This window comes from Neopsephotus bourkii, unplaced genomic scaffold (assembly GCF_033783945.1).
Source record: "Neopsephotus bourkii isolate Nb327-2 ecotype Australia unplaced genomic scaffold, CSIRO-AGI_Nbou_v1 NB_846, whole genome shotgun sequence".
Taxonomy (NCBI): domain Eukaryota; kingdom Metazoa; phylum Chordata; class Aves; order Psittaciformes; family Psittacidae; genus Neopsephotus; species Neopsephotus bourkii.
In genome coordinates, this window is record NW_026901342.1 from 1001923 (window position 1) to 1029023 (window position 27101).

Genomic DNA, 27101 nt, shown 5'->3' on the forward strand with positions numbered 1-27101 from the left:
CAGAGACCAGACAGTAACCTTGAAGGATAGCTATTTGCATAAAATATGTTGCAAATACTGGATTTCTGAACACAGGATTCTGTTAACATATTTCTTCTATTTCAGTAAAAGCACATTAAAAAAAGATTGTTATTTGGAATTGTCATGCATTACAGTGACTACAAATACACTCTTTTAAATGAATAAAATGTGAAAGCTTCTTATGTTAGGATCTGTCACTCAGTCTCAGTGGAACTTTATCCTCTTCGTAAAGGCTTAAATTTTCTACTGAAATAAATATAAATCAGCACCTCATTCTAAGTCACTGAAATGGTGATTTGCTTTGTTTTTCTTGACCAAAATCAGATGGGATCCAGTTGGCAAGCCTGTGGTAAATACCTTAGTGGTCAGAGTAATCACCTTTAATCATTTCAAGCCCTGAGCCATTCTGATATAATATGGGAAAATCCAAGCATTGCTGTCTGCACCTTCCTGAGAAAAACAGTCTTTGGGAGCAAAGCCCAGTGCAGGTCATGGCCTGGATAAGATGAGGCAGAGGGAATAACAAAGTAAGTTCAGCATGGCCTGGAAATGTTCTTTGTCCCTGTGGGGACCCTCACAAGGCTCAGGAGATTGCTTCTGTTGCGCCTGAGACATGCTTTAGCCTAACTGAGGAGAAGCATACAGATAGATGGTGCCTCTTGTCATGGTGTGCAATGAGCTGTGCAATTAAGCAGAGCGATGCTATTCAGGAGCTTCAGAAAGCGAATTCTGAGAAGGTGGCTGGCAGGAAGAAGCGAATTGTTGTTTGTGATGGCTGCCTCCCAGCAAGAGAACACTCAATCTCTTTCCCATGTGGATCTTTTACAGAAAGTCATAGCAAGCATCAGGCCAAGCATTAGCGAGTTCTGTGGCCCCAGTGTCCTCAGATTTCAGAAATGGTGTGTGCAGACCATTTTGTTATTTACACTGAAAATCACAGCTTCCTAGCAGAGACTGCAGAGGTTAAATGAGATTTGTTAAGATCTCTGGAATTCCTGCTGGGCTGAGGTCCATGGTCTGCATGCAGGTGTTGATAGTTTCTCTGTATGACAAGGAGACAGCATATAGAAGTCAAAATGGTTGTTCAGCATGAATGTGATTTGCGACCACAGACTCTGCGGTACATATGAACCATCACTGATCTTATAATAACATATAGAGGAAAACTGCCTTTGGAAGAAAAAAAATGTTAACAGAGCATTTCAAGTGAAGTTTCTACCATTTTGCCCAGCTTCTTTCAGTTATTATAAGAGTTGAGGAGTACATGTACTTGATTCTCCCTCCTCCCTCCCTCTTTCAGCTCTCTTTCTCTTCCAGTCACTGGCTGCTGTGAGGTGCTATGCCTGAGGTGCTCTTTTGGAACTGACTAGTTTCCAACAACATCTAGGAAAAACTTCTGGACTAGGACCAGAAAACAGCAAATGGAAAGGATGGGATAAGGTATGTGTTACAGACCATTTGTTTTCAAACTTTTCTGTCCCCCACGGCATCATGCAATCAGTTCTTGATTATCCACACTAACAGAGACTTAAGATGGCTCATGTAAAGCAGAAATGTAGCTAATGCAAACCATATGGCAATTAGATTGTTGGAACATTCAGTGAAAAATATAACAGGGAAGGGAAATAAGGCAAGTAAAACTCCTGAGACTGGAGCGTGACTGTCCCCAAGACAACATTGATGCGAGCTGGTAAGTTGACACTGCCCTGTGGCACCTGCTTCCAGACATGTTCAAGAACAGGACGAGCTGTAGAAATCTCCCTCTAAGAGTGGGTTATTTGCCTACACCTCAGAGAATGTGCTGAAAATTAATCCAAAGGTAGTGACTCCAAAAATGTAGGGCCTCTTTCCTTCATGCACTTCAAAATGATCACGGTCCCCTGAAGTCTGTCCTGTCATAAGACTGAGTTACTAAAGAGTCCTTAATAGTCATGTCCTTTTTTAGCTGGTGGATTGACTCGGTACCAATTTGTTTTTTTTGACAAAATTAAAGAGAATTTCAGTGAGTCCCTCAGTATTCTCATCTCTTACCCAGCAGAGTTCAGCGCAAGATCCAATCCCTGGACTTATTTTTTGGCACACACAAAGCAAAGGTTGTGATCAACTCCTGTTCTTTAATGCCAAAGTAGAACACAACCCTCAGCCTTCAATAACTACATTTCACACCTGCCACTTGAATAAATGGTCTGGAGAATTATACATCCCCTGTGGCTTCTCTTGGGGCTCCCAGAAGGAAAGAAAACTTTGTCCATGCTCAGCAACCACCCACTGCAGGTTAACTTGCCCAGTGGTCAGCGCAGAGGGACAGTCCATGCAATCACGACAGGTGAATACCAGTTAAAGCTTGAATGTCTGACATCCCAGCTGCTTCATGCCTAATGCCGTGACTGAGAAATGAAGGGTCCAGGGTCAGAAAAGGTTCCCATATGAAGAACTGAAAATGGCAGCCTGTGAACAGTTCATTGTTTAGTTGCACCATCAGGCTTTATGGCACTTTATTCACTGAGCAGATAAAGCTGAAGAAGTTGCTTGACCAGCATGTGTAAGAATATCTACTTCATTTGCAAGTTTACCGTGTTTATCCTGTCCCAGTACACCCCAGTTCTCAGCAGGAGGAAGCAAGAAATAATTCCTCTTAAAAATGTTTCTCTAAAAAACTGCTGTCTGCTTGATAGTTTGATTGAGATACAAACAGGATTGGGAACATTGTGTGTTAGTCTGTGGGATAAAAAGCAAAGGCTTTATAACATGTAGGATTTCAGGAGACGGTGCAAACATTCAGGGGACTTAGATATAAAACTGGAGGGAAAGGAGTAATCAGGACTCTTGCCATGATAGGACTGAACCCACATATTCCCCGTGTGTTATAGGACGTTACTTGTCTTGAAATCTAGTCTGCTGATCCTCACCATACCGTGATAAAATGAGTGGAAGGATCATGCAACCTCTTTCTACGTGCCATGGCTGTCAGAGTGTGTCTGGTGAGTCTAGTATCAGCCTGTTACTCAGTAATGGAATACTGAGGGGAAAAGAGCTCCATACATGTCTGGGAGATGGAAAACCCCCAGAAAAAAATCTATGCAAGTTTACAAAGAACAAATCATACCCCCCAAGTTAGACTATTTCTTGATAAGATTACTAAATTAATGGATGATGGGAATGAAATCGATTAAGCAGTTCTGAGCTTAAGTAAGGATTTTGATACAGTGTGTCACGAAATCTGGTGTGAAAAATGAGTAGCCATCTGAGCTGCAAAGAAACTGCAATGAGAGCTCAGGATTGAATCAAGGACTTAAGGGGAGGGAAAGAAAGTTCTAAAATTAATGACAATGACAAACCAGAAGGAGGTATTTGCTCTGGGCTCTCTGAAATCCTGTCTCCATTTCACTGGTATTTCATGCCCTGTTAGGGAGCTGTTATGAGGGGTGGAGGTGACAGTAAATTAGAAGATTCAACTGAGTTAGAAATATGAGCAGGAATTTGTAGGAAGATGAATTTCCCCTCAGCCTCATATTAATTCAGCAACAATGTCCTCCATCCCTCTGGAACCCCTGACACCCCGTAAAAACCCAACCCAAACCTAATACACTGGGAGAAGGGGAAGGAAACACAGCAGGACTGAAATGTGTGCCTGGAAGGAGTGTCATGGGGAGACTGGCACAGACTTTTGTGCAGAGAGTGAGAGGAGACCTCTTGACTGGCTGATTGCTGGTCCAACCCATCTTACTGTCCAGCTGGGGACCCTTCAGTCTGTGGGTGTTGCTCTTCTCTCACAGCTTGCTTTGACAGCTGTGCTCTGCTTGGGAGGCTGAGAAGCCAGCAGAGACAGACCTGTAGAAATGGGAATTGAAAGGAAATAAAAATAGCAATCTGACTCACATAGGACAGAAAAAGGATATTTTAAGGAGTATGCAGAAATGTTTTATATCATGTCACAGGAAGGTCCTGTCTGCAGAGTGTTGATGAAATTGAGCTTCAAATACAGCATTGCTGTACTGACTTTTACTCCCATTTCTATGCCTCTTCAATAATATATAGCATCTTCTTCCCACCTCTCAGGTAAGCTGCAGCTTTTGAAAAGATTACTTCTTGAAAATAAGCAGACAGGTAACCCACATCCTCAGATGAACCAGGCAGGGTAGCAGCACCCTGCTTGCTGCCAGGGGATGGGAGCAAGTAACAGTTTCTATGCCACACCACGTAAAAGGTTGCTTTGCTTTGCCTTCTCCTGTGTTCACTGCTGTTGAATTAAAGATATCTCATGGCTGTGCACATGACACCTGTACTAGCAGCTTCCAAGGAGTTACTAAATAAATAGGGTAGGTATGGTCTTCTTTTTCTTTGTGTCCCACAGCTGCAGAAATGGGAGGTGACACAACCAAGCTAAAGGACCAGCATGAGTCTGTGATGTAGCCCAGAACAGAGTCCTGAGTCCCTGTTGCCTTACAGCTGAGTGCCAACATCAATATTTTTCTCACTTACTTAATTCCCTCCCTCCCCCATAATATTTACATTTCCTCCCAAATACGGTTGTCTGAAACCACCTGTAGACCTGGAAAATGCCTTTTATTCCTTTATACATGCTGTAGCAATTTTTATCTTGAAGGCCCTGGACATTCGGTGATTCATTTTTTCAGGTGTTTTTAGATTTTTGAGCAAGTGTAGTAGCAACTGTGAGCAATAGTAAAACCTTGCCACACAGAGAGACTGATTTTCTTCTGTTACAGAGATTAATGTTATTCTTTTTGGAAACAAAAGAAATCTTCTGGCTGATGAACTTTGCTGTGACACTGGGCGGGAATGGTTCCAGACTGTTATTCTCTTTCTCCAGAATTGCTTTGCTCAGCAGCTATTTGTAGGATACTGAATAAGCCAAGGAGCTGTGCCAGTTCCTGTTGAGAATCAGCTCTTGTGCTGGGGGAAGAGGCTTTAGGAGCTGAGCCTTTCTGAGGAAAAACTGCCTCGTTAAAGACCTGTCAGCAGCTGCCAAAACCAACAAGGCGAACAGCATTCGTAGGCAGTCATGAACCTGTGAGATTTGGAAGTCTCTGCTGGTGGCACAGTCCACTGGGTGGAAACACCTGGGGTTTAAAGGAGCCAGTGGTCCTTTCTGATTAACGGCCTCCTACAAAACACATTTTCATCTAATCTACCTCTTTTGGCTTTCAGATAAGTGAGTAACATCACACCTGCTAAGCAGCTGGAATTATGCAGGATCATAAATTAAAGTTTTTAATTTGCCAAGATTCTTGGCTTACACCGTTTATCATTCAGAGCCATCCTTCAGAGAGGCAGATCTGTTTCCTGCATGGCTGCACACAAGAGGGGAATCTTTTCCCCTTGGCCCACAGCACAGGATGAAGCACAGGTGGCAGTGGGCAGTAGGTGCCAGCCAGCACCAGAAGCTCTCCAGAAAGATGCATCATTAGTGAAGTCATTAACCCCAGGACACTTGTGTGACAGTGCTGTGTTCTGCACCATGTACCCACTGCAGCTGCTTTAGGCTGAGTGGCTGGCGATGTCCTGATGTTTGGGTCCCTGTGGCAGGAACCAAATCACTCTGCTGCACAGATGCCCCTGGGAAATGGGGTGGCACAGAGGAGACAGTTGTTTTGCTGCTGTCAGATACTCTGGCAAGTTCTTACAAAAGAGAGCCCTATGCTCGCATGAGTGGTGCTGTTCTAGCTGAGTAGGCTGGCATCAACTACAAACACTCTGCTGTACAGCGAGGGAAAGTGTCCTTATGAAGTTGGGTAGTTTTAACCTCCCTCTTCCTCTACCTTGACTTAGGGCTCAAAGCTATTTAACCCACAAGACAGGGAATCAGAGGCTACTTCTGTAGCTGCATTTCACTGGTGGAAACGGGGCTTTGAAGATTGATATCTCCTGAAATCTGTTTAGTACAGTGAATATCTTTTAGAAACATATTGATGAGACCGGGTTTTGCATACAAGAGCAAGGTGCTGCTGCTGCTTAGCACAAGCTTCCTGGAAGAGGAATCAGAAATGTAAGTTTGTCCCAGGTCTGGTAATTGCATTTTAAATGGGTTTTACCCCACTGCCTTTGCTCTCAGGCTAAATGCTAAGCCCTTCGCATTGTCTGGAGAGTGGTGATGGGTTCTCCTCCAAAAAGAGAAATAAAAACTTGCTCATGGTCTAGAATAGTTTGGGGTGGGACATGTAGAGTGGAAACACTATAGTGAAAAAATATTTTCTTTCTGAAGAAAAACGAAATCACCACGATTTGTTTTTTGAACAAATCTATGAATAGTCACCTGGGCAGCAAGTAATACAAACTACTCACAGGCAGTTGCCCTTTTCCATAAGCAAAAAATCCGTATGTAAACATATATAAGTGGATGAACTCAGGGTAAAAGATCTGCCTTTAAAGAATATAACCCCAAATTGTAGTACCACACAGTCTAATGTAACCGAGAAGATGAAGGCTATTTTTGGTACCTTTCAGAAAGTGACAGAACTTAATTTGCATGCTACCCCTCCTTTCTGTAAAACATCCACATAGCTGCTGGGAAAGTAACTTAGGAAGGAAGAAAGAACAGCAGTGATGGCATGAACCCCACAAAGGGAAAACAAAGTCCACCACTGCATGCAGCACAGCTCAGCTTTACCTCTTTGCTTTTCCTAGGCAAGAAGCTCAACCTGGGGTCAGCAGGCAGAAGGTGGGTTTCATGTGCTGGCCTGGTTGCTAGCTCCTTTCATTAATAACTAACAGCCTCCAGAGGACCTGCAGCTTCTCTTGAGTTTTTGCTGCCCATTTTATAGCACTGTTCTTCTGGCAGGTGACTGTGCCAGGGCTGTGGCCCCAGGGCTTGGAGGAGATGCCTGTGGAGTAGCACACCATGTCGTCTGCATGCTGTGTCTGAGCCTGCGGTGCAGGGCTGGCTGATGCAGTCTGTCCTGTAATAAAGTAACTCATAGCCAGATCCGTCTGGAAAGGTATCCTAAAAAGGCTATGGTTCTTAATACTCCAGACACCGGCTTCATCAAGGCTGGAGGCATTTGTGAATTGCTGTTTGCACTGGCTTGCCTTTGTGTGTTCTGGACAGCCTTCTCCTAGTGGGAAACTAGGCTTGTCAGGGGGAGAGGAAAGGAGCCTTGAAGGCTCAGAGGTGCATGAACTTAACTCAAGGCACCAAAACTGCTCTTCAACCTCAAGCAATCAGGACAAAGGAGGTTTTATCCTGTGGTCTTTTCTAAGGGAACACGATCTCTTTAACAAGTTAAACATCAGGGGGCTGGAGCACGTCCCTTACGAGAACAAGCTGAGAAAGTTGGGGCTGTTCATCCTGCAGAAGAGAAGGCTGCGTGGAGACCTCATAGCAGCCTTCCAGTATCTGAAGGGGGGCTATAAGGATGCTGGGGAGGGACTCCTCATTAGGAACTGTAGTGACAGGACAAGGGGTGACGTGTTCAAACTTAAACAGGGGAAGTTTAGATTGGATATAAGGAAGAAATTCTTTACTGTGAGGGTGGTGAGGCACTGGAATGGGTTGCCCAGGGAAGCTGTGAATGCTCCATCCCTGGCAGTGTTCAAGGCCAGGCTGGATAGAGCGTTGGGTGAGATGGTTTAGTGTGAGGTGTCCCTGCCCATGGCAGGGGTTTTGGAATTAGACGATCTTAAGGTCCTTTCCAACCCTAACTGTTCTATGATTCAATGATTTTATGCACATTGCCCATGTGATACTGATAAAGGATCTTTTACACTATATCCCTGCTGTTAGGGATATAAAAAGCCTTTGTTTAAATTAAAACTACATTATTGCTGTTCGGATCTAAATTAAATTGTGGAGACCAAGACTGGAGTAGTTATACATCTCTTGTCCTAAGGTGCTTTTTTTGCTGTATTTATTCCATGTAGGCATGAATGCAGGAGCATTGAGGTCTGTAGGCATATTCATGGCTTGGATGTGTTTGCTCTGCCAAGACTCTTCCAGTAATGAGGATGCGCCACATCTGCAGCAGTGCTCAGTTTGATTCAGCCTTTTGCTGGGCCTGGAATAGCAATGCCACTAATTCCAAGTCCAGTGGTGGAACAATCTCAGCTCCACAGGTTGGTACTGTTAAACACCTCCTTGAAGCCAAATCAAATTGGATGCACATACCTCATCACTATATGAAGTGTATTTAGAGCTTCACACCTGTGAGTTACAGTAAAAAATATGCTAACATATACAGCAATAAGGTGTGATTTGTGATGTTAATGACTTTCCCATCTATACATTTACTGACAAAATATACTGCATAATTTATGAAATTGCTTTAGCGCTTAGAGCATGAACAGTGCCTCCTGATTGGCTCAGTTCAGTGCCATATGTTGTATAGAAAATGTATTTATACTCCATGAAGATGTAAATTGTAAGGGAACCTTGAGTACAATGATAAAACTATAAACACATTTTCTGCCTGTTGAACACAGAATTTATATTTGTAATCTTATCTTGGTTATGTTGCAACAGTCAGCTTGGCTTTTGTTTTTGCCCCCAAAGGCTTTCTTCAAATATTCCCTTGCTAGAAGTGTTTTCTGGAGCTCTACAACCAGACAATTAAGTAGAGTGCAAAGAGCACAATAATTACTTCACACAGCCAGTATAGTGTCATGTGTGGCAAATCTTTCTTCCTTTTTATTTATTTGATCTAGTGATGTGCTACACCGATAGACTGGTTTCCAAGTCCATATTCAACTTAGTTACCATCAGTTTTAAGAGAACATTACTGTTCAAAAAATACATTAAAAAAGCTTGAAAGCTGGAAAGAATTAAATTGATTCAGGGATTTTTTATTCTCATTAACTGATAAGAGCATTTCAAATTTAAACTCTCCTGCTATAATCATATATATACATAAACCTCAATTTCTCCAGTTGTTTATTATCGTATAGCAAATTTCTTTAACCAGCAGGTTCATTCTTCCTGAAAGGATTTAGGTGTAAAATATACAAGAGGAGAGGAGAGAAGAGGTGATGGTGGCCCTTGGTACCTGTACACCGTCTACATCAGCCTCTGGAGACAGATGGACCCCTTCAAGGATGACTTACCCCATGGCCATCTCTGTCCTCATGGGAAAAGAGTCTTGGGGTAGGCACACTCCTAGCAGGGTCCTCGGTCAGGGGGCCATGATTTAATGACTGAGTCAGGCCCTTGGCACGTTAGTTTCATTTGAAAAACAGCTTTCTGACAACCCTGGTAGACACTGGCCAAATTGCCTAAGTCAGCCAAGTCTTTTTTTTCTTCCCCGATCCCTTTTTCCAGAGAGAAATGAAGATCTGCTTAACTGCTGCCAACTTTGTTAGGTGATGGATGGGTTTGCTGGCCTGTCCATGCACTGCTCTGAAGGTTATGTTTCCTGTTAGCAGAAGGAAAATCCCCCCATGACCACTCTGGCACTTGTAGAACAAGCAATTTGTCTGACTGGCTGCTGAATGTATTAATATTTGAAGTTAATTTGTCTGCTTGAATAATCTGGTGCCAAATCATGCAGCCATTTATCAGTTGTAATGGGAAGATGCTGCTCTTGCCTGACCGCCTCTGGAAGGTAACCACCATAACCTCGGTACATTTGACACAGCTGACTGTGGGAAATTGCATTGCAATACTGTTCTGTCTGCTTGGTTACAAAAAGTGTTTAGTGGCTTTATTTGCAAGGTTGGACTAAATTATATCTCTGTAGTCCAGATGAAGTGTAACAAATGAATTTGCAGTTGTACCAGCAGTATCAGTTAGGGAGGTTATCTAATTCTTCCTAAGAGTCTCAGCTAAATGGAAACTTCATGCAACAAGTGCATGTGTTGAAAGAGAGTGTTCTGAGCAGAGGTTTTGGGATGAGGGAGAATGCTCTATTTAAAAACATGGAAAGTAAACACCACCCAAGACAATAAAACTCTGCCCACCTTCAGCAGACAATGCTCTGCCCCAGGCTGTGTGCTGACAGATGTGGTGGGATGGCAGACAGGAGTGCAATGCTGTCAGCATGAGTGAGATCCTTCACTGGAGAAAATGCGTTTGGCAATGCCGCCTGTCAAAACAGACGCAGCATGACCACAAACTAATCCTTGAAGGGTAGTCAGAGATTCAGAATGTGGGTCAGTGTGATTTGGCAAGAGGGGATGTTGGCAGAGGGGAGGGAGGAGGGAAGGGAGGAGTGCCAACAGGAGAGGAAAGCTTGATTTGACCAGCAGGCTTTGACATCTGATAGAAAGACAGTACAGTTTAATGTAGCAAAAGCTTTTCTTCAAATCAATTACAACAGTACTGACTTACCCACCCTTTTGGCTGTCAGAATGAGGTGTAGCTCCACACTAGGCACCCTAAAGAAGGCAGAAGGCAGGCTGATAGCAGTTGATTAATTTCTTGACACTGAAAAAGGTAGAGATCTGTGCATGTGCTGTCTTCTTGCTAGGTCTTGACAGGAACTGGTACAGGCAGGCTAGAAGTGCATGATAGGAAGAATGTCATGTTTTGGGGGGTGGCTTGTATTTTGTTCATACCTACCAAGAGAAAACCAATGTATACATGACTGAATATAATGGAGCAAGAATTGCAAGCCATCAGCAGATGTTTTTTTTCAGCAGTGCTATCTCTGTGGATTTGCTCAGAAGCTGGTGTTTTCAGATGGAGACTGTCATCGTTCCAAAACGCAAGGCTGCAGCCCACCAGCATGGCTGAATCTGTGCCGATCCCCTTTAACAGCAAAGCTACATTTTGTTTTATGTGGTGTGTAATATTGATTAAATTCCTGTACATGACCAACTAAGGTTACTGTCCTTAAGCCTGGCTGCGTGAGACCGTCACAGGCATTCCCAATCAAACTACGTAAACTGGAGAACACACAGACAAACAGATAATGAAGTCTTCAAGGACCAACACCAAATTTCATCACACTTTTCATGTGGCAAGGCAGTAACTATATTTCATTCTGATGACTTTTCATCCCCCAAACACGCTATATTATAGGCTGATTTTTATATACCATATAAATCAGAATTTCAAGGGGATGCAACAGCAGACTAATTCTCTGGGCATTCAGCTCAGCTTCTAAAGGTTACAAACACAGAGAGCGACAAGACTGGGTGCATCCCAGAGTCTTTTCAGAGGCTGCAATCATTAACACGATGTGTATTTAATATGAGTATTAAGTATGTGATGTGATCCAGCATGATGCTCTGCCTTCTGAGGGAGCAACTCATCAGGGTGAAATGCCACCTCCTTGTAGAGCATCTAGAGTTGTGCAGGTCTGGAAGCTCTCAGGCAGGGCTCTGCTGCTCCTGTAGCATTCATTCGTGGCATAGCAAAAACAATAGCAGAGTTTCGGGTTTTTTTTTGGTGTAGTATCTGCTGCTTATAGACAACACTTAAAACTGACTGAATTCAGATACAGAGAAGGCCAAGTATCTGCCCAAAATTTCCTGCAACACAGAATTCCATGTTTTTAACACTTCGAATGAGTCAATCTGCCTGTGTCTATTTAGGTGTATTTTAAAAATGTGCTTTTAATAACATACATAATGTTTTCAATTTTAAGCACCTAAACAATCCTATTTATTTTATAACAAGTAAGCTCATATTTAAAACTTTTTGTTGAAGCATATTGTGTATTGATAGCTGTAGACCTTAGGCTTTGAAACATTTCTATGCTGTCTGTGGTGGGCTGACCCCAGCCAGCAGCTAAATCTCCACACAGTCACTTACACACTCCCTCCACCTCCGGTAGGACAGGGAAGAGAATAGGAAGAACAAAAGCATGGAAATTTGTGGGTCAAGATAGTTTAATCAATGAAGGAAAGAAGAGTGGAGGGGAAAAAACCCAACCAAACCACTAACGCAAGGGCACCTCTCACAAGCAGACCAGTGCTCAGCCAGTCTCCTAGATGTTCTTCCTCCTGCTCCACTCCCATTTTTCTGCTGAATATGATGTTGTATGGTATGGAATACCCCTTCTTTATTCAGTTGAGCTTAGCTGTCCCAGCTGTATCCTCTGCCAACTTCTTGACCACCCCTAGCCTACTTGCTAGGGCAGGGGCAGAGTGAGAAACAGAGAAGGCCTTGATGCAAACACCTATCAGCAATAGCCAAAATGTGCAATTGATAAGCACTGTTTTGGTTACAAATCCCAAACTAGCACCCTATGAGCTGCTACGAATAATATTCATGTCATCCCATTCAGACCAAATACAGCATCATGACATGTAGAAGGGCTGATGAGCTCAGATGCAAAATGTGTGAATTGCACTGAATTTCTTTTGTGCAAGTGGGAATAGACAAGAGGATATGAATGTAAATGTTTGTAGGAGTAGGACTTCTGATTGCATTTACTTAGGCCTGACAGCAGGATTAACGTATGTCTAGCATGAATGAGACTTGTGCTTTAATTGTGGCACCTGAGCACATCTTCACAAAAAAATCAATTACTAGAAATATCACAACTGTAGAGACACAATTAGAAGTCTTCTAAGGTGCTACTGAAAACACATCAATAGAAGAGCTCCAGGAGTAAAAGTACCATTGCTTTGAAAGACTGTCAGTGAACATGAGATATTAATCTTCCCCTGGTACATTCCCTCAGACAAGCATTGCTCTCACTCTTCATTGTCAAAGCCCACCTTTTCCGTGCCTTTGTGCATCGAGTACTATCAACAATATTAAACAAAATCATGGCAGGGTATTTACAGACCCTAACCTCTTCCAGTCTCAGATCTCCTTTGCACCTACCTCAAGTCATATTCCCAGAAAGAACATCATGGGCCGCATGAGATTTTGTTGGCTCCAAGTTGATAAAATAAGTGTAAAGCAAATAATAAAATGTAAAACAATTTGATGGCAAATCCTTCTGTTACAGTGATCTGCATTATGTAGCTTGCTGTTTCTGAAGGCAAATGCACAACTGCTTGGAGGAGTTATTCTGGGAAGCAGAACAACTGAATTACCTTTGAATCAGGAAACTAATGAGGCTGTAAAACTGCAAGTAAACAACTTTCACATCACTTACTTTCTTTAGTCATCCTTGATTTGTGGGGGAAGACACAAAATTACCACAAGCAAAAGGAGGCTTAGCAGCTGATCCTGCTATGAGTGATTTGGACTATGTAATGCCAAGGGGCTTTAGGTTTGCTACTACTACTACACCCTCTCCAGGCTTTCCCAAGGGAAGTGGTCTGGAATAGCTGCCGCTGAAAGGGTCGATTTGTCTTCATTGCCACACCTCAAAGAAGGAAAACCTATCTATGTCTCTGCTACATGTTACTAAAGGGCCAGCGCTGACTGAGAAGGGGCATATACAGTTAGACCTGGGGGAACACCCATATACAGAGAAACAAGAAGCAAATATTTCAGAGATATTAAAGATGAGCCCTAAGGATCTGAAGGAGAAATACAAAATGCTGCACAGTGCTTCAGATCAAGTCTTTGTGGCACAGAGACCCTTCTGAGCCACACTGCAAACAGGTGGGTAGAAGATTGTTTCTATGGTTAATTTTTTTTAGTCTTACTATATGTAGTACTTAAGCTTTGCATTAGTACTCTGTGAAGCTAGCCTGCCAGTGACAGGCTCATTTTGCTGACAAAGAAGCCCAGGAAGATGTCAGGAGCATTGCTGTTAAAAAGATAGAGATCACCTGCATGTGATCATGTCTCTCATGATCCCCGTTCCTGTTATTGCAGAATAGCTTAGCAAAAATAACCTACCTCAAGTCCCAGGGAGATGATGAGTTGGGTGATACATATGGCCTACTGTTTAAAGTATCTCTTTAATCATTTATGTACCTCTTGTATATTGGGGATTGAAGAAAACATCCCTTCCTCTCTTCCTCTCAAACTAGGACTGATATCTCCATTAACTTCTGCAGCTGTACTGGGCTTGTAATTGCGTAACATTCTTCTGCAAAGGGAATTTGGTTTATGAACACTTAGAATGGCTGTCACTGCTGTTTTCTTTCTGTTGTCCCCTCTAAAATGCCACACTCCAGGGCAACTTTCATAAACTCAATGCTGCTTCTTGAATACCTGCCCCCCACATTAATCTCTTCGTTCTGCTCCTGATTTCTTATGCTTACTCCTGAAATCCTCATCTGTTTTTACTTCCTGCCAAAATATTGTTTTACCTAAGCCTGGATTTCTCTATCATTTGTATAGATTGATAGCTGTAATATGAGAGTGAAGACACAGCTTCTTACTGTGCTTTCTTTAGCTGGCTCCAGTTGTAAGGCACTGTAGTTCACAGAATGCCTTTTGGGACAACATCACACAGACTCTGTAACACAGGATTGACTGTGACTGTGTTAGAAGAACAACAACAAAAAGGTAATATCAGTAAAACAACACGAAACACTGGAGAACTCTCTCCTTCTCATCTCCTTCTCCCCTTCATCCCTCAAGACCTACCTGTGCAAAGTATGTCTGCAAGGGTACAGCAGCTGAAATAATGCCTGCCAGACGCTGGCAGTCTCTGTCCTTGGGGAGAGTGCCGTGATTCTTGCTGCATTTCAATAAATCTCATTCACGTTTGGGATCACGTGGCCTTCATTACCTTCTGTGCTCAGGTTCCTTCAGCACTCATGTCCGTCTTACTTACACTTCTTGAAAACATCAGAAAATACTGGACACATGCATGCATATTTCACTAAACAGATCACGGAACTCAGCTTTTACAATTATTACAAAGAAGCATGCCTGGCTGGCATTCCTGGTCTGTTAAACTGGTTGTGAGGAATATGTTTGGATTTTATTTCCTAACAGTAGTGTTTCCAATATACAAGAGCATATTCTACAACAGGCTGAAGTGCCACACAGCTTATCAAAGGACCATAATTATTCTCAGAACTGGGGTTGTTTTTCATCATTTTTTGTGTACATCTGTGCAATTTATAGCAATGACTGATACTTGCCAGCAACATTTTAAAGCAACTTTGAAAGAGATGCTTTCTAGCTGCAGAGGAAGACTATCCTCATGTCTTCAGATCTGAAGCGGTTTTGAACTGGGAGCTGACAAACTGTGAGTCATTCTGTCCAAGCTGGATCTCTTTAGCGATTTAGAGGTTCTTGAAACATTGTGACTGCTACACTACATCTATATAGATACTGCCTCCATTCCAGATGGCTAGCACATGAAAGAATCTTTTTAAGAGCTGAGATACTCTGCAGTCTGCCTCTTCCTTGCACTAGGTTTCCTATATAGCTTTGGAAGGCTGCAGTATTGAGCAGTTATGTCTGCCGTATCTCCTTGCCACTTCTGGGTGAGAGAAAGATCTGCAGCTCCAGTGTGATGGCTCATTCTCCCTTCTTGCTACTTTATTGCTGCACTTCCTGCATCTGTGAACATGAGGCAAGTCCCAGCTTGTTCTGGCAATGGTAAGTGCTTGGGAGAACTATCCAAAACACCATGGAAGTGCAGTACAGCCATTATCAGGACAGGCAAGAGCTTTAATGGTATAAACCTGCCCACTGGCAGTACTGAGAACAGCACTAGTAACAAAGCAGTAGTTTTATTCACTTTTTAACACCCTCCGAGTCATTTCAGTATTGGTATTTTTAACACAAGGAATTACTTTCTCCTCACAGCAGTCATTCTTCCCCAGAACCAGTGCACCATCACCCCTTTTATAGCAGCACATACAGAGTGAATGGCAGGGCATGCCCAGGGCTGCAGAGGAATGCTGTGGCAAGACTGAGTACTGCAAGCCCAACATCACCTCTTTTCATACAGCAGGGAGGTCTTCAGGTTCTGCACTTGTACATGTGCAGTTTTAAACATACAATTCACCTCTTTGTATGTATTGGCACGGCATATCTTGCTATTGGCTGGATCAACACTGGATCACACAATTAAATGTGCTCTTGAGGTAGCTCAGTATTTACAAGAATTAATTTGAAAAGAGGCTTAGTTGAAGGCACTCAGATGCCAAGAGATATTAAATTAAACGAGATCTTATCATGTATGTAATTATTTATTGAGCTGAGAATCCATACAAGGTAAACAAATGTTTACACTATTGTACAGTAAGCATTTCCAGGGCTTAATAAAAATGATTGTCACTCACTGTGCTTCACAAAAAAAAATCATTTTAATGAATAAATAATTTGATGAAATCAAAAAATATTTACAATATAAACAAATGAAAAAGCTTTGGATATATTAATCTGAGCATCCTGTATTTTGCATTTTCTAACTGTATTTCTATCAAGATTCTCTCTCTCTGAAATGGTACAAAGTGGATAGAAATTACAACTCAACAAAGTTAACATGATTTGGTACATGTCTTTCCATTAGTTCAGATAAGCTACATATGATTCATTTATTATGCACGTGTTAGAATACAAATATAACTAAAATCATATATTATCAAAATGCCAGACAGCATTCTCCACAGAACAGAAATATACACTAGGCTGTGACAATAACTGAGAATCACAGGCAACGAAATATAACAGAAAAGTACAAATTCCTTCATAAGAATATAATTGTGCTCTCTTATTTACCAGAGGACTATGCTGCTTCACCACATCAATGGCTAGGTATGAATACAGTGTTCAACAACTGCCACGTGGTTTGGTGTATGTTGGTATGGGTGTCAGGCAGCGGCATTATAGTGGAAAACGGGCAGCGCAAGCAGTTTTATAAACATCTTTTAGGGCTCTTAAAAAAGAGCCAATTATACAAAGCAGTATAAGCATAACACTGAGAAGTCTTCATCTCATTTACACAGGTATCATGAAGTGACTTGCTTTGTTTGTGGTGCTGAAAGGAGGAACTTTGTGCTGTTTATGCAGTCAGCCAGAATTCAAGTATTCCAAAGCCACTTCATAGCAGAATTTGTATTGATCCTGAAAAATCAAAAGAAAACCACAAAGTGAGTTACCGAAGGGACTTAATTAAGGGGATCAATATTTCTCTTCTGTTAAAATTATTTGCTATCAATTGTTGTCAATGGGAACCAGTTTGCAAATTCAGTTTATATTCAGATAAGAAAATCTTTATTTCAACCAGACAACAGACATTACACACAGTAACTTATGCTGCTGCTCAAATTAGGTATGTATTTAGATGCTCTAATACACTTGTATTAGGAAAATTGACTACACATAAGCAAATTGACTTGCACCCCTTCTGTTGTCTGTCAAAATGCTCACGTAGCACTTCATGAGAATTGAAGATATTGAAATTCCTCTCTGGAAGTGTTTATTTTAAAACAGACCCAGTGTCTACTACTTCCCAGATAGTAACTTTTAGTTTACTGTCATTCATACACTTACTACATTTCAGGGTAAGAGCTGGTTACTGTTCCTCCTCTACATGCAGCCCAAACCCATGCCGAAATACTGTCCTCTCCCAGTGTAACAGGCCTATAGGATCAGACCTGAGCTAAATAAATTGGGTTAATTACAATTAGTTTTTAGCAATTAATGGTGATGGTTAAGTTAGGCTCTTAACAGCTCTTAACATTTAAATGAAACAAAAAAGCTGAAAGAAATAGTAGCTGTGGGTTCCCCAAATCCAAGAGCTCTGGCTACTAAAAACGCAGTTTGGAAATACCTGCCAGTTTTATGACTATGTCTGCCACTGAAATGCCTTTTTCTCTAAGGCACATTAATCAATTAATAAAAGATCACTAAGCATGTACTATCATAACAACATATAGGAACATAACATAACAACATATAGGAACAACAACAGACTTAGCTAGAAGACAGCACTCAAGCCTTCACCTTCCCAGCATGACAAGTAGGAAGATTACAATTACACTTCAGATATATTCTCATTTTCACCAAAGCAAGCATTTTAAAGTATTAACTCTTTTGGCCTGTACTTGTGATTTTTGGTCACATTTTAGCTGAGAAGAGAGTCTACCTTAGCATATAATAGACGAAGTAATACTACAACCATCAAAAAGGCATTAACATGGATGGACAATTTCCGAGTTTTTTTTGTGGAGAGTCGTCACTTCAAAACAAAACAAACCTTAGGAGCATGTATCACCTAAGCTATGAATGAGTTGTATGTGAGGCTTAAATAACCTGCAGGGTTTCACAAACTGTGTCTTCTTTGGAATGAGAAAAGAATAAAAAAGAAAGGATAGAAAGGAGTATTATGTAAATGATTCCTTTTCTGCTTTATTGCATATGTTTCTAAATAAGTGAAAATTATGCTATAACTAAATAACAGATCAAAACAAGAGATCAGCCACTCATCCATTTCCATTTTTCCCATGCTCATTTTATGCTGATTTACTGATCTGACAGAATAGCTGTCATTTTTAGTAAACCGAATACCTGTCTTAGAAAGCAGTCATATATTATTTCCCACTGTGTTCACTCATGTATGCCCTTCATATGTTTTTATTATTCACTTGGTGGTGGATGTTAAAAGTGTCTTTATGTTAGCTAGCTTCAGAGAGGTGTATTTATTTTTTTTTGTCTGGGACACCTATTGGTAGGTCCAACAACATTTATCACAAAATGCTTTGGGCACTCTGTAATAGACATTTGATAATACCACGTGTTACTTTACCACAGTGGTTGAAGAACTTCACAGATATCCATACTGCATGGATGTGGCATTCTGATTTTTACATTTGCAGGAAAACCAAAGGTTTCAATGAAATTAAGATGAATCTCAAAGTATAGACCGTAAACACTGCCCTTCATCTAGTCAGAAAGCACATAACAGGTATTGATAAAGCAGTCTTGAAACTGTTTTTGTGAAATACTCTTATAATTCTGAGTATTTAATCTTTTACCACAGAGTTTTACAAAGGCAGATGAATATTACTGTTCTCACTTTTCAGATATGGAAACTGAGGAAAAGACATGTTAATATAAGAAATGTCATAAAGGATAAAGTCAGTAACAGATCAGGAAAAGAACTCAAGTGTCATGATTCCCTTTCGCCATGAAACAATCTACATGGAAATTGAAACCTTGCTAATTCAAATATTTGTTCTTACAAGGTAGCAGACCAAGACTGAAGAGATGTGGTTCTAACTCTGCTTTGTCAGTGAATTACGTGCTAATGGTAAAAATCCTGATTATCCCCTGCCTTCTTTCCTTTGTCTGGAAAACAAGGAAAAAAATACTGATCTTCTTCACAAGTGCTTTGAAAGTTTCCAATGAAAAGGCCTTATATGGCCTCTCAATGCCATCTAGACACTTTCAATACCATCCTTAATTTACTAAAAGCTATTTTTATATTCTAAAATAATACATTTAGCTTTTGATTAAAAAAGTTCTCTGTTGAAAAATGGAGTCTGCTGCCTGACAGGTCTATACCTGGAGAACTGTCACAAATGGGAATTTATGGAGAGCATTTTTCTTCCACTGTACAGCTTCACAATGGTAATTTTCTTTTTATTTCTATAAAATAAATGAATAAGGGATCAGTGAGTTATGTGGACTTAAGCTCTGGGAGAATGGAGAACAGCAGGCCTGCCAAGTCTCTATCCAAACTATACTATCTGAATGAAGAAGTAGGACATTTTTCTTAATATCTAGGAAGTGAAAATGTATGGTTCTCAGCATGATGATTCTCCTCCTAAGAATATAAACTAGAGGAAGAAGAGGAGCCAACTAAGCTGCCCCTTCCCACCATGGTAAAAGCTTGGTAGTTTCTCACTGATACCATGTTCACAATTCCATATTGCTGGCTCATGGCCCTGACTGTAAACTCCCTCCTGGCTTTGCACAGCTGGCAACATCTGGGTTTTTCCATGAGCAGGACCTAGGGGAGGGTCTGGGACTTCACGTGCAGGCTAGATGGGAGCACAACAATGGAAGATGCGGTGGGAGCTGTTTTTTGATGGGACAGATGAGGTACAGTGATATGTGTGGTGGTACAGTGGATATCTCTGCCCATCTACACATGAGCCTGAAAGATTCATTCTGCCCAACAGAAATTCCTGCTTTCGGCCCATTTTCCAGTGTGTTTCACACCCAGATCTTAGTAGCTCATCTGAGAGAGAGGGATCTCTCCCAAAATTCTTCCCACTTCCTGCCTCACCCTGGGCACCCTGTAATGTTCAAATATGACCCAAATTTGTCTAACCAGAGCTTGCAAAAGCAGCTCAGATTTGCTTAGCATCCCTGAAGCAGCGCAGATGCTGCCTCCTCCTGACTATGATGCTAAATGAAATACAGCTGCTTCCTAAGCAGTCACCTCTACAGCAGGATGTTGTAAACCGGTATCTTTTATAGCCCCCACTTCAGAATCAGGTATCATGCTCCACCTGCCTGCAAGTACAGAACTCCATGCTACAGTGTGAGAACCTGCTGGTCTAAGCTGGTTCTGCAGCTTTTCTGGCATAGCAGCTGGCACTTGAGCAATGCTCCATTAAAAGAAAAAAAAAAAAAAGCTCATAAAACACTCTCTAGGAAAATAATTGCACGTGGCCCCTTGTTTCTGAGCTTCTTTAATCTTTCTATGAGATAGAGCAACCATAATTAAACGCAATATTCTGGATGTCAAACTGAAATTCATAGCTTTGATAAATATTAGGTGATTAAGCTATTTATAAAATATATAATTTGAAAATCTGGCATTTCATTTTACATAACTATTATTTCTAGCATGCAAGGGCTGCTCTCCACTTGGCTCAGCCTGCTAGAAAAGAAAATTAATATGGATGTTCGGCTGAAAGTTTAAAACTCTTAAAAAATTCAAATGAACAGAGACAAAGTCTCCTTGGGAAGAAAGCAGTGTAAAAATACTCTTACAAGTGAAGTGACTTCATTATCCCCTTTGAAAATGACTTGCTTGCTTTGTGAACAACTCCCACTGCAAATCCTGGAAATCTTACTGAGTCTTCTGAGAAAAAGGAACATCTTCTATTTAGGGATGCAGTTAAAAAGCTCATACCAGAAGGTCCACCATGTTAGGCTTATTATTCCTTAGTGTCTTCACAGCGTGGAATACATCAACAGCCCTCTGATGTCGAAGCATTTCACAAACAATACTGATTGCACAGAATGTCCCACTGCGGCCACCTCCATTCCTACAATAAGAGAGATAAAACAGCTCAGTTACAACTGACTCCATATTACAAGTTTGCACAGCACCATGGATGGCTAAAGAAGGCATGAGTTCTAGTAGGAAGAAACAACAGAACATTCCTGTCCCTGAAAGCTACTAAACTCTGGGCAAAACACAATTTTTAATTGAAATTAATGGGCTGAAAGACCTCAAGGTATGATTCAGAATTCAGCAGGCTGAAAGCCTAGCGGGAATACAATGGCTGAGTTTTGCACCAGCCTTCAGTGAACATTTGAAACAGCACAAAGAGGATGCTGAAAAGATGACAAGGTACTTCTAGATTAAACACCCCTTTGCACTGTAAATACACAAGGTTGCAATAAGCATCAGGCCTAGAAATATTAGAGATAAAATGGATATTTGAGTTCTTTTACTCCAGATAATTGTGCTTTTCTCCTGGACCAAAAGGTGTTTTGAAGGAACAGCAGAAGTTCCAGAAGTCTCATTTGTAACCCTTCTGGTGGCTGCACATTTGGCAGGGTACCAAGTGGTGCTGCCGCCTTCCTCTAGCAGCAGGCAGAGGGGCCGGCTGACTGGCAGTGACTACTTTTAAAAGTGTATGTATTCCTCCTTTACCCACTATCAGAAGATGAGAACCCAAAGTGACTTGCTAACAAAGAAGCCAGGCAGAAATGTTCATATGCATGATCAAATACAGTATTTAATAATACTTTATCCCCGGTTATTTTTAATCTTCAAGAGAATCTTTTTCTTTCTGGAAACCCTATTATTTCTAAAGCTACTCAAGGCTTTAGGCTACAATCTTTAGGCTGTGCTTCACCGAAAATAATAAACCTTAATAATTACCAGAGTGCAGACTAGTTAGGTAGCAGGTCTTTCAAACGAGCTTCGCAAATGGTTGATTTTCAAAGGAAGATACAACATCGCACATCTGTCACATCCAGGCAGTATGAAAAGAATGCTCTCTGCTGCCAAAACATTGCCTGATATTGTGGGACTCTTTGAGAATTTTAATTAAAATAAAGTAATTTAAAAGGATTATATTAGAGCTTTTTCTTTCTTTACTGCCTGGAAGTGACGCATGTGTGATGTTGTACAACTATTTAATATCATCAGCCACCTCAGAGATAACAGTAATTTGCACTTCAAAAGGGTCTTTTCAGCTGAAGATCTCAAAACATTAATTAATCACGCTGCACAATGCTTCTTTGATGAAAGTATTATTATCCCCATTCTACAGATGGGGAAACTGAAGAGCAATGACTTGTTCAAGGTCAGTGATAGTGGGAATTATTAATACACTCTTAGATTTTCCTCCATCTATCTAACATTGGGTCTCAACTTTTGAAAGTGTGTTAGTGTGTGCTTTTGCCGTTAGCATGCCCCTTTTCTAAAAGATGTTTAGAGGAAGAGGGATACAACTTTAAGCACTGAAGACTCCGTCTCAAAAGATGGGCTACTGCTGAGGGGAAACAGCATGTACAAGTATTAAGCCATATCAAAAGAAGGATGCTGGCAGAGTGGATGAGAGCTGCTGCCAGTGGAGCACAAAGGTCACAGGAGGACAAAAATGTGTACCATTATTATAGAATCATAGAATTAACTAGGCTGGAAAAGACCTTTAAGATCATCAAGTACAACCATCACTCCAGTACTGCCAAGACCACCAATAAGCTGTATCACTGAGGGCCTCATCTACACAGTTTTTGTATGCTTTCAGGGACAATGATTCCATCACTTCCCTTGTAAGCCTGTTCCAATACTTAATTACTCTCTCTGTGAAGAATTTTTTCCTAATATCTAATGTAAACCTCCCCTGGTGCAAAATGTAAGGCAATTACAGGATCATCATAACTGGTCAATCATGCCACATTTACTGCTGTGCTTTACATCTGGAAGAGGAATCACCCTTCTGTTTCCAGTACTTACAAGCAATGTACAACTGTGCGCCCCTCTCCCCCATTGTATTCTTCTTGCCACTTCTCTACTTGGCGGATGAGCTTCAGGAAGGAGCGTTTAGAAACTGGAGTGTCTCTGTACATGGGCCATCCCAGGAACTGGAACTGCTGCACCATCCGATAGCCATCTTGGGGCTGCAGAGATTCAGGCAACAAGCAGGAAAAATAAAAGCATATTTTTTGGTACATAATTGAGATATTTGCATCAGTGAGGGAGGTTGTTCAAGAAGATCACTGCTGACAAACTACTGATGTAATTTCAACTGCCCCTGAGGAGTTGTAACTTTTAATTTCCAACAGAGTTATTAGAACAAGAGATTTTAAACAGAGTGCTATACAAATAGACTAGACTAGCACAATGTTACAGCTGCAGGATAAAGCAAGTAATTAATTAATATCATAGCAGAAACTTGGTAGCAAAGAGGAAGCTGCAACACAACTTCAATTATATACTTTTTTTTTATATGCTTCAGCATTTTGAAGAACGCTTGTGTGCTTCTGTCTTTTCATATAAGGAAGGTCAAAACCTCTCAAGATATTTTGAAGCAGGAAACATTTAAAATCCCAAATAAAACCTTCAGATGTTTCTGCTTATAAAAAATCTAACTACATTTTATTTTATTGTGCGCTACTGCAGCAGTCAGAACCCCTCTGGTGAGATGCTACTGAACAGTTGCTTTATGGTGATTTAAAATAAAAAAGGAGCATAGAACAAGTGTTAGTGGCAGAAAATTACAGTCCTTTGAAAAGGGCATAATAAATACACACATGAAAACCGTTTTTTGGAGTCTAGGATTTGCCACTTTCACTTCTGTGCGAAGTGAGGGCATTTTAGTTCCACTTTTAAAATGAGCAACACACAGAAATGTTGACATTACAATTTTTTCTCTAGAGTAAGAGGCAATAGAGAGGATGCAATATTAACGTGATAAGGGAATAAACCAACGTGGATGCAGCATTAGATATGTTTTTCAATGGGTTTTGTCTGCTTTATGTAAAAATTTGGAATCTACTGATTTCGTGGCCAGTTTCTTTCAGCTGACAACCCCTCTTCCCAAAGCACATCAGCCAGACCCAGCTCCTGCTAAAGTTCACATTAACACTGCTGGAGATCGTGTTTTTACATTGCCACAATTACTGTGAATGCCAGGCCTTCACAGTATTAAAGAAGTATCTCGAGGCTTACAGTCTGCTTCCCTGTTTGGATATTAGTATGGTTTTGGGTGTGGTTTTGAGGCCTTTCACTGTCCTGGGAGCTACTGGATCTAGGGCAGTGCTGACTCTTTAAAGCAGGAAGTGCTGCTAATTCCTAGCTGTGGTTCTTTGGTGACTGATACCAGTCCATTGCAAAGGTTCCCTCCATCTGGGTGGAAAGAGATGCCTGGTCTGTTGTGGAATCTTTTTTCCACTCAGCTTGGAAGACATGCCTTGTCTAGTCTTCTGTCAATTTTGCGGGAGTGGTAAAGCTGGACATGAGAACATATTCGTGCCTCTGAAGTGCTTACATGTATTACGAAGTGTGATTAGTGGGACAAAATCATGCTAAAAGCCTGGGACTAGTACTGACAAAGATGCCTAGTATTGGTGCACAGCTTTCTTTGCACGGCACAGGATACAAATATGCAAGATGGCTAATTCAACACTCTTGAAAACAGCACTGATTTCGGCATTTCTGGGCTACCATACAATCTGAATACTGCATTTATTTCATTTGCATTTAGCACACTTGAGATATGCATTAAAATATTTTTTACTTTAATTACACACAGAAGGATTTTTTTTCTCATTGATTACGGCGTGACTCAGTATTGCACCGTCGCTTCCAAATAAATATGCTATGAAATGAGAATGGTTTCATATGAGTTTAACTTCCATTTTTGTGAGTTGAGTATGGTTAAGTCATCTACTGAGACAGAATTGTTTTGCAATTAATATCCTTACTCTGGCTGCATTATAAATTCGGAATATCCGGCTGATTATGTCTTCTTCTAAATCAGCTGATACAAACTCCACCTGAATAGGACCGTGTCGGTGTACTCCATTTTCTGGCCAGTACTGAGGACAGAGCTATAGAAGACCACAAACACAAAAGCACACAGTTAATCACTTTGAATTTCTTGCTGCCTCAGCATACTCGTCTAGATTTTAATTTGTGCTACATTTATTACCAAATTGTCACACAGTATCTTTATAAAATACACAGTGTACCATCTTCCACCAGTTCAGAGCACTCTGCTTTTACTTGTGTGGAGCAAGTTTAAAGAAATGCCTTTTCACTTAACATGCTATTGCTTGCTGCTATACTTGCCATTCTCTGGTATTTGGAGTAACACATCTGACACTCAACATCAATTCTGCAACATGTTATGACAAGATGGGGGTGCTGTCAAATATTACTGTATCTCGAAGACAGTATGAAGCTGAAGGCTGGTATCACCAAACGTTCTGAAAAGTTGGTAATAACTCAAACACACATCAGAATGTGTGCTTTATACTATGGAGGGTGAGGCAGTTCTCAGATCTCAGGAGTTAACTTTCACATCTGTTTCACCTGTGACTGGTGATACTGGCTAATATCAGAATTGCTTCAAATTCTGCAATAATAACTGCTCAGTATCCTCTTATGAGTGCTACCTGAAAATAGTAACTATGCTTTCTTTGGTGCTCAGAAGACATCACTTCGAGGTATCTAAAGATCACAAAGTAATATTAACATTATCTTGCACGGTTTTAGTCTAATAATATCATGATGCCTTAATCCAGGAACCAATTATCATCCGTATTAATACTTTAAAGACTAAATCACCACTTTGCAAGGAGGATTCTGAAGCCAGACTCTGCTTGTCTGTTTTTTAACACAAAAACCCTAATGATTTCTTTTTTTTTTTTTTTTTTCCCAGGGATATTTAGAGCAGTTCAAGTATGTAGCTTTTGCAAACATTCACTAAAATTAAGTATGAACTCATGAAATTTTGTTTGCTTGCAGAAGCATTGATGTCATATTTGGAACTTTATTTTATTCAATAAAACAGCTGTGGTTTTCATTCTGCTGCATTGCTGTTGGTGATCCAGAGCTGAGTTGACAAATCACATTTACTCCAGATGTTGTTTTGCATTTCTTCTAACACTTAGTCCTCAATAAAGACGTTTAGAGATGACTACATTTTAGGAAAACATAACCACTTACTACATCAGTTAAAAAGAGAAAGGCTCTGATTTGCAGGAGTACACTTTAACAAGTTAAAACCAGAAATTTTGAATAAGAAAGGTTTTTTTTTTTCCTTTATTTTACCCGCAACCCTCCCCCAACCAATTTGGACCACTGAGAAAATTATTTTCAAATATTGTCAAATATTACAAAAACTTTTATTATGAAACATGCTTGTGTATAGGGTAGCAACATGCAATGCATACAACTAATGCAAATGCCAGTGCTCAGATCATTTAACATGTGCACAATTTAGTACCTGCCTTTCAAACACATTGGAATACCGTTCAAACAGATCTTTCAAAAATGCTTAAAAGATAATAAGCAGAGCTGTTTGCTGGAGCTGTTTTAGGAAGCCACAATTTCGGGTTCTAAAGAAACCAAAAGCATTTAGGTCTGCACATTTTGCATACATGTGATGCTAGCGACGTTCTTTAAGTCAGAGGCACTGTGAAGGGTTGAATTTAATTTCCCAATAGAGAATAATAATCCACATAAATTGTAATATCTAAACAGAACTATAAACACTCCACATATACATAAATAATAATGATAATACTGATTATTAATAAATATGAACGTAAACCGTGTTTTTAATAAGCTCTGCCCTCTCTCTGCTTCTGTTTGCTCTGAGGGTTTTGAGATTTATTCCTAATGAAAAGGTTGTTACTCACATTAGAGGAAAAAGGCTTAACATACTGCGGAGGCAGGTGCATTAACTGCATATCCCAATAGCTTTTAAGCCTCGTGAGGCTAATAAATGCTTGAAATAGCCATGCACTATTGTCAATTCAAAACACAGCCCACAAATTAAAAAAACCTCCGTTCAGCAGTCCTTAACAGTCTGACTCCCTTGAGTCTTTCCTTATTCACTCAGAAAATAATCTGAAGCTCATGAATAGAAGTTTTGTCTTTCATTTGTAT

General features: G+C 40.7%; 1 protein-coding gene across 12 annotated transcripts in view; it reads right to left on the reverse strand.

Annotated features, from left to right (window-relative positions):
- Positions 1–15956: 15956 nt before the first annotated feature.
- Positions 15957–27101, reverse strand: part of PTPRM (protein tyrosine phosphatase receptor type M) — a 464510-nt gene continuing 453365 nt past the window's right edge. For all 12 annotated transcript variants that reach the window (XM_061356322.1, XM_061356320.1, XM_061356317.1 and 9 more), the window contains 4 exons: positions 24911–25036; positions 22941–23104; positions 20877–21012; positions 15957–16852 (listed from right to left, as the gene is read on the reverse strand). In XM_061356322.1, the coding sequence (XP_061212306.1) occupies positions 16799–16852; positions 20877–21012; positions 22941–23104; positions 24911–25036 (480 nt within the window). In that variant the 3' untranslated portion in view covers positions 15957–16798. The remainder of the gene's footprint in view (positions 16853–20876; positions 21013–22940; positions 23105–24910; positions 25037–27101) is intronic.